This window comes from Gossypium hirsutum, chromosome D04, assembly GCF_007990345.1.
Source record: "Gossypium hirsutum isolate 1008001.06 chromosome D04, Gossypium_hirsutum_v2.1, whole genome shotgun sequence".
In the NCBI taxonomy this organism is placed as follows: domain Eukaryota; kingdom Viridiplantae; phylum Streptophyta; class Magnoliopsida; order Malvales; family Malvaceae; genus Gossypium; species Gossypium hirsutum.
Window position 1 is genome coordinate 17,262,933 of NC_053440.1, and position 13,338 is coordinate 17,276,270.

General features: G+C 33.7%; 3 protein-coding genes across 3 annotated transcripts; 1 reads left to right on the forward strand and 2 right to left on the reverse strand.

The window, feature by feature from the left end:
- Nucleotides 1-4,491: 4,491 nt before the first annotated feature.
- Nucleotides 4,492-5,325, reverse strand: LOC107898493 (uncharacterized). Its single transcript, XM_016823958.2, has one exon. It carries the CDS (start codon nt 5,242-5,244, stop codon nt 4,648-4,650), a length of 597 nt encoding a protein of 198 aa, XP_016679447.1. The 5' UTR covers nt 5,245-5,325; the 3' UTR covers nt 4,492-4,647.
- An 863-nt stretch (nt 5,326-6,188) lies between these two features.
- Nucleotides 6,189-8,016, forward strand: LOC107898492 (ATP synthase mitochondrial F1 complex assembly factor 2). The gene is made up of 4 exons (XM_016823957.2): nt 6,189-6,723; nt 7,047-7,221; nt 7,417-7,694; nt 7,785-8,016. The coding sequence occupies exons 1-4, from the start codon at nt 6,289-6,291 to the stop codon at nt 7,899-7,901; spliced, it is 1,005 nt and encodes a 334-aa protein (XP_016679446.1). The 5' UTR covers nt 6,189-6,288; the 3' UTR covers nt 7,902-8,016.
- Nucleotides 8,017-8,954: 938 nt separating this feature from the next.
- LOC107898491 (succinate dehydrogenase [ubiquinone] iron-sulfur subunit 2, mitochondrial) lies at nt 8,955-11,312 on the reverse strand. Its single transcript, XM_016823955.2, has 2 exons — nt 10,542-11,312; nt 8,955-9,280 (listed from the first exon to the last, which is right to left on the reverse strand). Exons 1-2 carry the CDS (start codon nt 11,222-11,224, stop codon nt 9,109-9,111), a joined length of 855 nt encoding a protein of 284 aa, XP_016679444.1. The 5' UTR covers nt 11,225-11,312; the 3' UTR covers nt 8,955-9,108.
- Nucleotides 11,313-13,338: the final 2,026 nt, after the last annotated feature.

A 13,338-nucleotide genomic window follows, 5' to 3' on the forward strand; every position in this document is an offset into this window, starting at 1 on the left:
CAATATTTTATACTTCAAGGCTAAGCAAATCTAATGGTCATAATTCATCCATATATCCAATGGCATTTTGGTAATTTTTTTCAAAATAATTTATTTATTATTATTTTGCTAAATGATCATTTTGCCCTTGGTTAAATTTTATATTTCCATTTATGTCCTTTTCACTTTTAGTTAATTTCACTTTTAGTCTTTCAACTTTTCAAATTTACGCTTTGACCTCTCAACTTTTGAATATTCACACTGTAACCTCATCACTTTTCACCTTTTCACAATTTAGTCAGTACCTCAAATTTATATCTCACAATATAATACTCTATATTTTATTTTATTCATTATTTATTATTGGACCTTCTCCATTATCCAATACCTTCCTCTACTAACATTGATATACTTTATTTCATGTACTCAATAATTCAATTATACACTTTCTAAATATATCACTTTACAAAATTTAAGATGATGATCTTAGGGGCATTACAAACATTCTTCCCTAAATAAAATTTTTTTCCCAAAATTTTCATAATTTGAGTAATTATAAATTTTATTATTTCTTTACTTCCTTTTATTGCCTTGATATCCTTCATCCTTGTGATCATATCTCTAAAATTTCTTCATCCCAACGATGCACTTGCTTCTAAATTCTTCGGTCTCGTGAACATATATTTTACTTATCCTTCTAATTAATATAATTTTTTTTCTTTCATTTCTTTACAAATTCATGTGTTCTTGTATATATTTTCAATCTATCAATTATCTATAACCTTTATATATCCTTCTAATTTTTTACATAAATCTTGACATTTCATTATTTAACCACAATATACAGTTCACTTAATTTGCATTACACCACTAATGTATAACTTACTATACCACTCCATGACCTTCAATACCAAGTATAGGATATTCTAACTTACTAATTTCTATTTGAAGTTAAATACTCTCTTCTCACCTTTATTTGATGGTCATAGTAAACTTTAACAGTTTAATAAACTTAACACATCACTTTAGTTGTATTATTAAACTAATACATCATCGTTTTTTTTTTCATTATTTCTAATAATAAGATTTCAAATTATAATTTTCTTAATTGAATTTCTTATTTCATTTTTCTCTAACATTCCTTATCCTTTATTATCTTTACGTCTTTTTTCACTCAGAATCTATCTCATATTATTTTCTACCAAGGGGGTTTTGAGGATGTTATAGTTAATGTATTAACACCACCCTATGTCATGCATAATACAAAATATAAGAAGTCTCGCGGTGACGATGGTCCTCTCGCGTAGTCCTCAGAGATTCCTTTACTTCATCACCAGGCCTAATAAGGAAAGGTAACAAAGTAAATTCAAAGAACTTAGTGAGTTCCAGAGGAAAACATTACAATTGTCACATATAATGCAAGTAAATATTTCCAACTCAACACGGTCACAAAGTTCTCCAGTTGGCGAATACCAAACACAGACAAACTATATACTAGACATTATTCCTTTAGCGTACACTCTACGCCCATGCAATCATACAAACCACCTTCTTCATGTTAGACACAAACCCTAGTCCAAATTCAGAGCCATATCATTCGTTCATTCATTTTTCTTTGTCACGATTTGTCAATCTAGTTTGTAATAACACTTGCCCTACCATAGGCTACATAACCATTTTCATGTATCGCAATCTGCCAGTTCATTTCTCATTTCATTGAAGACGATGCCATGAGTTCATTTTCATGTTTCAGATCACATTGTTTATTTCAGAAAGTAAGGAGTAGTGGCTTAAACATGAAAAAAGGTTCTTACATCTTCAACACAGACAAGACAAACCAAACTAATAACAACAAGCATCCATCACTCTTGCACAAATATTTTATCTTCATAGAATATGTGTACTTACCTCAAATCAACCATAAACAAGGGCATTACACACACATGGAGTAAGAAAGAACTCACCAGAAAGTGCAAAAAGTTCAAACAGCAAGACTCTTGCCCTTATCATGAGAACCTTCAGGAGAGTCTTAAGCTATAATATAAATAATTAAACTTATCAGACTGTATACTAGAAAACTAAACTAAACTAAACAAACTTGTAAGTAACATCATCACAAAACCCAGATTTAGGAAGTTTCCTTTCTTACACTCAAAACTGACGCTAAAGCGTGCAGCTTAAAAGTCGCGTTAATAGCCATGAAATAACCTAAGGTTCATTGATATTTATCAGGTGCTAAAACAACAAAACAGTTGGTTGAATACAACGAACCTAAATCTTCAAGCAGGCTTCTGGTTTAAGGTTTTCCGAGAGAAAAGGGCAGAGAAAGTTTGAGAAGAAAATATGTGTGCAAGAGAAAACGTAAAACTTATTCAAGAAGCCTATACTAACTTTACACAACTATACACAGAAGCTGGGTTTAGTGGATAAGTCTGATTATCCCACTAAACTCCCTCAATTTCTATGACTAAGCACTTTCTCTCTCATCATAAATATGAGTCTTATCGACTACAATAACTTAGTTCTATTCTAACCAATTCTCATTTGTCTAACTAAATTGTTCAATCGGAGTAATAATATAATAAAATAATAAATAGTTCTTTAACTAAAGACTTAACATAATTGTCTAACAACTGGGGTGGCGTATACTCTACAAGGGAGTCCGCCAAACCACCAAGCTCGCCCAAGACAGATTTTGCCCAAAGGCGTACTCACAGACTTACATGCTTAGTCACAATTAATACCTTACCCACTCAGATCTTGCTCTAAACACCGTACTCCAATAAATAGTATTTGAACACTAGGATTTCACCGAGTGAGATGTTACACAAACATTTAGGCAACCTGCTATGGACCATTGGATAATAGCTAAGAGGGTTATGAGGTATCTTTAGAAAAAAAAATATTACATGCTTACATATTTGAGGTCTGATAAGTTAGAGATCATCAGGTATATAGACTCCGATTTTGATGGAATATTGATGTAAAATTTTGTCACTAGGGTGCAAATTGTGACAATACTTGTTAGTCATTTATTCCAATAACAACAGGAGCACATCAAAGTCAAAGCACATAGACTTTAAGTTCCCAGTTATTAAAGTAAAAGTTCAGAGTGGTTAGGTGTCTATAAAGCATATTGAAGCAAATTCCATGATTGTGGACCCGCTTACTAAAAGACTACACCCAAGGTTTTATAAGAGCACACTGCTCATATAGGTGTACTGTTATTTCGGAATAATCAGTTATAATGGGAGTTTGTAATTTTAAATACTTTTTTGTTATAGATAAATTTTTCGTTATTTCAACTTAAGGTTATTTTCTGCAGAAATAAAGTTTATTTGGTTTATTCACACTCTGATTTTGGTAAGGTTTGATCTCACTAAGATTAAGGAGGACCAGTTAGAAATAAGCATGTTTGATTCACATTGCATGTAATTTTCATGCTACACATCCATACTTGATTTATGTCATTTGGTTATGTTAATATACGTGATCAATGATGGATTTAGTTACGATATATGTAACGAAAGTCGCATTGGTCCTATGTTAACATAATTAATGGACGAATTGTTTGGAATAACTTTTGTATATGATATTAAAGTTTTGAGTTCAAAAGGTTATATAATGACATATAATTATAGAGTAATTAATATATATGTGGTCCAAGTGGGAGATTGTTGGAAAATATAGACATCACATATATAATAATAGTATTTATATGTCATTATTTACTATTATAAAATATTAACTCAAATATGTGTAGATATTTTAGTAACTAATTTCTAATTGATGATGGGCTAATTAGAAATTAGGGTTATGCAAAAGTTATATTTTAACATTATGCTTCTCAAATTACACATAGGTATAATTTGAAAAATTAAAATCATAAGATCAAAAATTTCAAGAAATCAATAAAATTAAGTACGTTTTCGCATTTAATTTTAATTTTATGATTTGATTAATAAAAAATTATATTAGGTATAAGCAGATTGCGCTCATGTGCTGTGCATTACTGGCTTTTACATATCTTGGTGATTACCTTATTTGCTGGAAATCCAAAAAACAGCCTACTGTCAGCCGCTCTTCTGCTGAGGCTGAATACAAGGCCATGGCCTCCACTGAAAGGAGGCTTACTTTTTTTCCCCCTAGAGAGAAGGCAGAGAACTCTAGGAATAAAAAGTTTGACCATGTCTAGTACGTGTGAAAAAAAACTGCTGTCATTCTTATTTATTCATAAGGAATTTATATATTGAATCACAAGTGAGAGGATAAAAAAATTATGTTTGAGTATATCAATTCCTATTTCTAAATAGCCCTTGCCCCTATCCCTTATCAAAAGAAGGGGAAAAAAAAGAGCTAGGAATTTTATTTCTTATATCCTTTTATTTGTTTTGAACCTTTCAGACAAGTACAGATCAAAACCATTAGCATTTATATAGAAGAATTATTCTGTACTTTTGGTAGAGACTAACTGAGGTTGACAAATTATAACTTGCATGTATGAATAAAAAATAAACCAAACTTTTGATCCTTTATTAATCTTTCAAATGGTTGTGAAAAGGAAGCCCTTGATTAATAAATTTTGGTCCAACCCACAACACTGGATAAAATATTAAAATACAAAGCATAATTATTTAAAAATAATAATGACATATGGGAAATGGATCATCAAATTTCCCCAACCAAACACCAGCCTTTTTCTTCCAATTCACGATCCAAAACAAACTTCATATCATCAACATCAACACCTTCATGTTTCTCATCATCATCTTCAATCTTACCTTCATGATTTTCTACCTCTTCTTGAGATTGAGAACTCGCTTTCAAACCATCATTAACTACATGACATTGATCATCATCATCATCATCTTCATCATCATAAACTTCATAGTCACTAGATAAATGGTCCAACATCCTTGCTGCTGAAAACCCTGAAAAATTCAAACCAGGCCTCCTATCAACCACTTTCCAGGTGACCAACCTATAGTTTGTGGCCATATCATTTGACCTAAACTTATGAGTACCCTTGGCCTTATCCTTGGACTTACAAGCCGGGTGCATGTGACACCCTAGGCACCGAGGCCTATCGCATCGTCCGGTAAACTTGGAATGGTTAGTAGGCTTCGCCGGAACTTTGGTGAACAACCCGGCCGTTGTAGGTGAATTGACCTGTTGAACGAACCGGGGTTCAGGTCTCGGATTCCATGGAGATGGGAGGACCCTGTACGTCCTAACCATACCATGTTGACGACCTTCCCTCTTCATTTTTGGTCAGAAAGTGTTGTGGGCTAAAAGGAATGATAATGGATGAGGATAAGCATGGTTTGTGACTCTTTTTATATGTTTTGGATTTTGAAGGGACAAAGCTTGGGAAGCAAGGACTTCAAAATTTGGTCGAAGCTACGTGTGGAACAAGCTTATAACAATAATTGATTGCAGTGACAGCTGAATATAATAAATTAAACAAATTGATAAACTTGGCAAACAAGGTGTTGGAATTATTTGCTTTCTTTGACTTTTTTCTATATATATTAAAAAGAAGTCAACATTCCCTTTTTGGTTTAATTCTTCTATTAATCCCTATATTATGTGAAAGTTGTGACTTTAGTCTCTATATTTTAATTTAGTCATTTTCAGTCTGTGCTCTTATAATTTTAAATTTTGAGTTCTAACCAAATGGTAGCTATTAAATTCATTAAGTAAAGTTCTACTATTTCTAAAATTGATGCGACAAGTTTATTATCAATTGTGTAATACAATACCATGTTAGCTTGCTATTTCTATATATTACTAAAAAAATGAGTTATTAGATTTAATGATTTTCATTTGCATTAAGATTGAAAATATGAAATTTAGAAAATATAATGACTAAGAATGATCCAGAGGAGAATACATACTAAATCTACAACAATACGTATAATATAATATTGATAAAGGTATTTAGCTAACCAAGTTTAACTGTTATCGTTTGGACAAGTCTAAAATTTTAAAATTCAAAAACTATAAAATATAAATTGACAAATTTAAAAAATACAAAACTAAAATTAATCAAATTAAAGTTTAGAAATTGAATATCCCAAACAATCCAATATCTAGAATTTAGCCCAGTTAAACTAGGGAGTTTTAGGCCTCTTTCAGACTTACCCACCACCATTCAGAACCCATAAACGAATTAATGAGGCCTCAGTTCAAAGCCCATTCAACGTTTTTCTCTGGCTTTTCGCCCCCCTGCTTCAATGGAATAAAACCCTATAGCAAAGCTCTAGAACCCCCCCTGTATTTTCTCAGGAAAAAAGTCCGGAAGAATCGATGGCCGCTTCTCTTTTAAACAAAGCATTAAAACCCATTAAACATCCCAACTTCCTCTCGGCCCTCCGTTCTCTAAATTTCAGTTCTATCGCCACCGCCCATGGCAACCCCTCCGACGGTCCATCTTCTTCTTCCTTCACATTCGACAACGCCAATAACAACAAAGAGAAAGACGATAATAGTATATACATAAAGCCACCGACTTCAAATGCGAGCACCGAAAAGACGACGTCGGTGACGATGCCGATGTCGTTCATGACTGGATCGATAGTTGGGAAGAGATTTTATGAGAAAGTTACTACGAGAGAGTCTGATGATGGAGTTGGATGGACTGTTATGCTTGATTATAGGACTCTTAAAACCCCTTCTAAAAGGCCTCTCAAGTTGCCCACTTTGGCTCTTGCTAAGGCCATTGCTGCTGAATGGGAATATCAGGTAGATCATTTTTCTCTTCTTTTTTAATTAACTGTTATTCTTTATTTTGTTTTATAAAATTTGGGGCCTTCCTTTTGAGATTGAGTTTGTTGCTAGCTTAGTCTTTGCTTTGGGTGTCTTTGGATTTTTGTTATGTGGTATGACTTAATCTTGTCTGAATTGGGTGTCGTTTGATGAATGGTAACTTCAGAATGTGGATAGGGTGAATCCAAAAGATGTAGTCTATATGTTTTAGTTGATCATCTTAGGTCCAATTGTAAAGTATTGTACAAAGGAGGTTCCGTGAGTTTTTTAATAACTAAGAAGATGTTAATTGTTTTTAGCAAACAGATGGAATCAGACCCTTTACAATGCCATTGATGAAACTTGCTTGCACGGCGCTGGAAAGAGTTCCTCTCACACGCACGAAGATCATTGAACATCTGATGAAGAAATTTGATCAAGACTTAGTGTTCTGTCGTGCACCTGAGGATAACACTTTGACGGCTGGTGTTCATGGTGTGTAGGTTATTTCATACTTTGACTGTATCATATCGTACTTTGATACTGAATCATCAGGCATGTGCTTGATGGAAAACCAAATTCCTTTTCGTTTCATCTCATGATTATATTATTGATTCAGTGTGAACACCAAAATGCAATAATATCTGGCATTGTGGCTTCTTCTTTTTTTTTTTTTTTTTTTTTTTGCAGCAAGGCAAGTTGAGAAAGTTGATCCTTTACTTTCTTGGTTAAATTCTGAATTTGGCTTTCAGCCTATTGTGTACTCTAGCTTCTTTGGTGGGAAGCAAGGGGAAGGTCTCTCAAAGGCTGTTGAAAACCTTCTGAAGAAGACAGATGACTGTGAATTGGCAGCAATTGATGCCCTTGCAGCTGCGGCACATTCATTGGTTATTTCTCTAGGAATTTTTCGTGGTAAATTGCAGATTGAGGAAGCAATCGAGTTGATTAGACTTGAGGAAGATTTGCAGGTCTTTTCATTTCAGTAAAATCTATTATGCTAACACATGCATATGCATGTATATATCATGTAACTTGAGACTTCTCTTATATATTTGTAGGTGGATAAATGGGGTTTAGTAGAAGGTGGGCATGACGTTGACATTGCTGACCTCAAGGTACAAATCTCATCAGCAACCGTGTTCCTTGGTCTTTCTAGGAAGAACTTTTTTCATTGAGGAAACCTCGAGGCTACGAAAGCTTCTTTTTTTTAACTATAAATTCGTATCTCCTAATGTGATACCAAGTGTTGTAAGATTGATGATTTTATTGAAATAAATTAATAATTGAATACGAATGAATTTAAGTGCCTGCCTTTCATCGACTTGTGGTATTTCTAATGATAGAAGACTCCCATTTGTGTTATACAAGGAAAGGTGATTGTGTGCCTAAGGCCTTGAAAACTTTAATCCATTATTGTGATCTTGCTTTGCAGTAGCAGACATCTCTTCTTTGCAGCAATAGGTGCACATCGGTGGCTGTCTCTCAATGTCACAATTACAGCAAGCTGTATCACAATCATTGTTGCAACCTGTTTGAACAAGATAACTGAAATATTAGAGCTGGATTCATGTCTTATGCATCGATGTGCATGAAAAATCGTTGTCAAGTCCATGTTTTTGAGAAAGAAAATTAGCATGAAATATGATCTAAATAAAGTGGACGATCCAAGTTTTATCACATCACCTGTAATGGTTACATACTTTGGTGGCTCAAAGCCAACTGAAAGGCGATTGCTGGCTTGAACGACATTAGAAAAGATGAGGACAAAAATCCATGTTATCATTAACCACTTCACCATTGTAGAACATACTTGGGAGGTGAAGTTCTCTCTTTGGCACCTGTTTTGATATATATATAATCTGCTCAAGTCTCATAGATGGTGGACCTAACTCGTTACGTTAGAATTTGAAAATGGAAAGTTCACTTTCATACACTTTCTGCGAGTATAATAATGATTCATCCCGAAACTATGATGATAAATTATAATCATCCAAACCAAGCGAAGTTCTTATTCTTTCGGAACATATATAATAAGAGACACAATGATTGAATGCAATGTTTGTGTAGGTAGTAACTTCAGATAATTTGTTTTGCTTTCTACTATAGTTGGTTGAAAATTAGATGGATACTCAAAACTCCGAAATCTCTAGCAAAAACAGCATGATAAAACCTACCAATCTGAATGTTATTATATTAGATTGAATGCAACAAACAAAAATAAGGATCAATTGAACCAAAATCAGCACTTGAACAACAAGATTAAGTACAATTGTGAGGGAGAATACAATTATTAAATCAAAGCAAATTGTTCAAGGAATCCTCACAAGAAAAAAAAAATCCAGATTGACTGGTTTTAACATCTTATTTGTGGAGATTAAGACTTCAAGCAGTAAGCTCAAGATGCTTGATGTGTGCGATCTGCTTTCCCGGGTTCAGCCCCTTTGGACAAGCACGAGCACAGTTCAATATTGTATGGCAACGATACAGCTTAAACTCATCATTTATGGCCTCCAATCTCTCCTTTGTGTATTCATCACGGCTGTCGCTTATCCATCTGCATATAAGATGCATGGTTAACAAACTTTACACACACTCTCAGGAGAAAAAAAGACAGTAATCAGAATGTAATAACTACCAAAACTAGTCAAGGAAAGAACAAAAGATCAACAAGCAACAAAACTACTCTAGTTTATTTTGATTGACATGTCCCATTACAAGTTTGATGTAAATCAGTGGAATGAACATGATGGACATGACATCAAATATGGGAGCATCAGTTGAATTGATAGTTTACCAAGAATTAATAAGTGGCCAAAACTTGTCTGGAACAAAGGTTAAAGCTCTTGTCAGGTACCTAGATAACAAGGGTTCAAACCATGTCATCCCTTCCCCCTCCCTCAATATTGTAATGATTAAAAAAAGTTTAATAAGTGAATCATTCTAATACTGTAATTCAGCTACTAATGAGAAATATCCCTTTCGCAATTTCGCAACCAAAATTCATGGGGCATTCGACTACTAGAAATGAAAAGAATCATCAGAGTTTTCTTAAGTAACAAGGACACTAAGGACCCTAATCTCAAACAAATAGTGCAATTAGCAAGAACTTAAAACGTAGGTAACAATATTATAATCAAGAATCACTTCCGATGTTGAATTAACACATCAACCCTACATATTATGCCCCCCGGGAACAAAAACATCTTCATTCATTTCCGCTTCCTACTAAACTCTTCATTTTCCTTGAACTCTTATGTCTAACCATTACCATGGAAAGTATGATCTTCCAAATACGAAAAAAAAAAATTAGAAAAGTTTGAGCATTCTCCTTTCAAACACACACCTCTATACAACGGGCATTCCCAAGTCAGGTAAAGTAGCATTCCCTTTTACAAGACGGACTATAAACCAAGAAACTCCTTAGTAAACCATGAGCCCAAAAGAGTCCTAAAACTTAAACTACTTAATAATCAATAAAAGACTAAACACTAACTTCAGTGAATCAATCAGAGAACCCCAATTTTGAAGGGAATAACGTGAATTGTAAGATTCACTATCAAAAATAGAAAATAAAAGTTCCTTCTTTTCAGTTATCAACCAAATAGATGGTGAAATAAGCCAAAAAGAAAATCACCAACAGCATCAATTTAAGAAATAAAAAGCCTTAAAGCATTCACTTTCAGTGTTCTCTGTTAGTCACTCAAGATAAAGTTAACTCTTTTCCTATGAAACAATCAAATCAATTGCAATCCCAGTCCACAAATCCTTCAGAAACATCAAATTAACAGATAAACCCAAAATTAAATAGTTAGTACCTGTTTGCATGGAGCAAAGCAGCAGGACCTAGATAAGACTCGGGATTCCACCAATAGCTGGGACAGCTAGTGCTACAACAAGCACACAAAATACACTCATACATCCCATCTAGCTTAGCTCTATCCTTTTTACTCTGCGGAATCTCTTTTCCCGCCGTCGGCGGCGGGTTTTTCCTCTTCAACCACGGTTCAATACTCTTATACTGATTATAAAAGTTGGTCATATCCACCACCAGATCTTTTATCACGAACGTATGCGGCAAAGGTGTTATGGTGGTCTCCGACGATCCTGATTCGATCTTGGTCAGACAAGCTAAGCCGTTACAGCCGTTGATGTTCATTGCACAAGAGCCGCAGATTCCTTCACGGCAGGAGCGGCGGAAGGTGAGCGACGGGTCGATCTCGTTCTTGATCTTGATGAGGGCGTCAAGGACCATAGGCCCGCATTCTTTTAAGTCGATTCTGTAGTCTTGGAGCTGGGGTTTGGTAGGATTATCTGGATTCCATCGGTAGATTTGGAAGGTCTTCATGTTGGGGGAGGCGGCGGCTTTTGGTTCCACCTTTTGAGCTTCTGTTTCGCTAGCGTACGGCCTAACCACCACCATCCTCGACGCCGGAGCCACCGTTGGTGATGACACTCGTGATGCCATATTCATCGCCCGTCGAATCAAACTGGTCGCCATGGTTTTAGGAGAAGAATATGACAAAAACCAGACACGAAAACACAGTTGAAAAGAAAGTGACAAAAATATTTCAATATTTAGGGGATTTATATTGAACAAGATGACGGAAATGGACTAGAAATAAAAGTTGAGGGTTTGGTGATAAGAGGGGTATTATGGGGAATAACTTTTTTCTATCGGAGCTACCTTTCCTAAGGCGTGTGCTGAGCCTCAGCATGCCCTCTAGTAAGAATGGGATACGTGGACGACCATGATTTGAGGACGTTTATTGAGAAGTGTATGGATTTATGTGGTTGAATCAAATGCTTAAAATTTGTTCTTTTTTAGGAGTATATGTAATGTGGTGTGAATCAAAAGTCTATTAGATATACGAGAGTAATTAATATAAATATGAAATGATAAAAATATATAGAGTTTAAAATTCGTAGGACTCTCATCTTGTAGATGGGTGTTAATATCGGTTGTTGAAGTAATTAAATTTACATCGTTGGATCTTGAGAACTCAACTATAAATATAAGTATTTTCCTCATTTGTAATAATTCTATTTTACTTCACTCATTCTTGAATTAAAAAATATATTGAAAATATTTACTCAGATACCTTATATACATTTGTTTCTTGTGGTTTTTCATTTCTCTCGTTGCTCTTTCATTTTGAGTTGATTCTGCTATATTTTTCTGTGTCCTGGAGAATTTTCTTGAGAGTTGCTAAATTGACTTAAGTAAATTTGAAATAAAGAAATCGTTTAAGATCGTACAGTTTTCCAAACTTAAGTCATAGCACTATAAAATATATATTCCAAGAGGAAAGGTTAGGACAACATAAAATTTAATATAAACATTTTAGTAAACTATATAAATAATCATAAAATTATGCTTCAATCACTCTCTAGCTTTAAAAAAGTTTATAAAACTACGAGGTTGTTGCAGCATGATCACCTATATGGATGTGGCATGTTAATTTTGTTTGACTAATATTTTGACTTTTTTATTTTTTATTTTTTAAAAATATTTTGTCAATCAATCATGAAGTATGGTGTGATAGTTGCTTACTTTATTTTTTAATTATATAGTTGATGATTCGATCTTCACTTATGAGAATAAAATATATTTCATAGTCAATCATATACTTCTTCTTTCGTTTTAAGCAAATGATAGCTTCCTTTTCCATTCCTTGTGTACAAGAACTTACGGGTGGATTGATAGTAAAATTTTGAAAAATAAATAAAATACTTAAATAGCATGTCAGTTGGATTATGTACTAAAATGGTACATTGATGCAAGTAGAGGGTGCTGCATAGGCCGCATCACCCTAAAAAATCTGACATAGTTGACTAAAAAAATTATTATTTTAATAGTGGTGCCTGTTAGATTTGTAAAATAAATTTGAAATAAAACTTAGAACTGTAAATTAAAATCTATCATATCAAATCATCAAGAATAAATCAAGAACAAAACTAGATGCGGAAACGTACCTGAATTCATCAATTTCTTGAAATCTACAGATCTTGGGTTTTGATATTTCAAATTAGCACACAATAAATCTTGAGAAGTTGACTCTCTCTTTTCTAAAGATGAGATATTAGAAAATTTGTCTTGTGTGTATTTTGGGGACCATAACCCTAATATATATAACTTTGGCATATTAGCCCTAATTCTTAATTAACCCATCATTAATTAGAAATTAATTAGAACTCAATTACTAGAGTATCTACACATATTTGACCTATACTTTATTTAATAATTAAAGCCCAATAAACCTTAACCAAATTAGATCACTTTTAATTTGGGCTAACCTATCATGATAGTAAATAATAACATGTAATTGCTCTTATTATATATGTGATGTCCATATTTTCCAACAATCTCCCACTTGGACCACATATATATACTAATTACTCTATAATTACATGTCATTATACTATCTTATGAGCTCAAAATTTTACTATCATATTCAAAAGGTATTCCCAACAATCTCGTCTATTAATTATGTTAACATAGAACCAAAGCGACTTTCGTTACATATATCGTAACTAAATCCATCCCTGATCACATATATTAACACAACCAAATGACATAGATCAAGTATGGATGTATAGCATGGAAATTACATG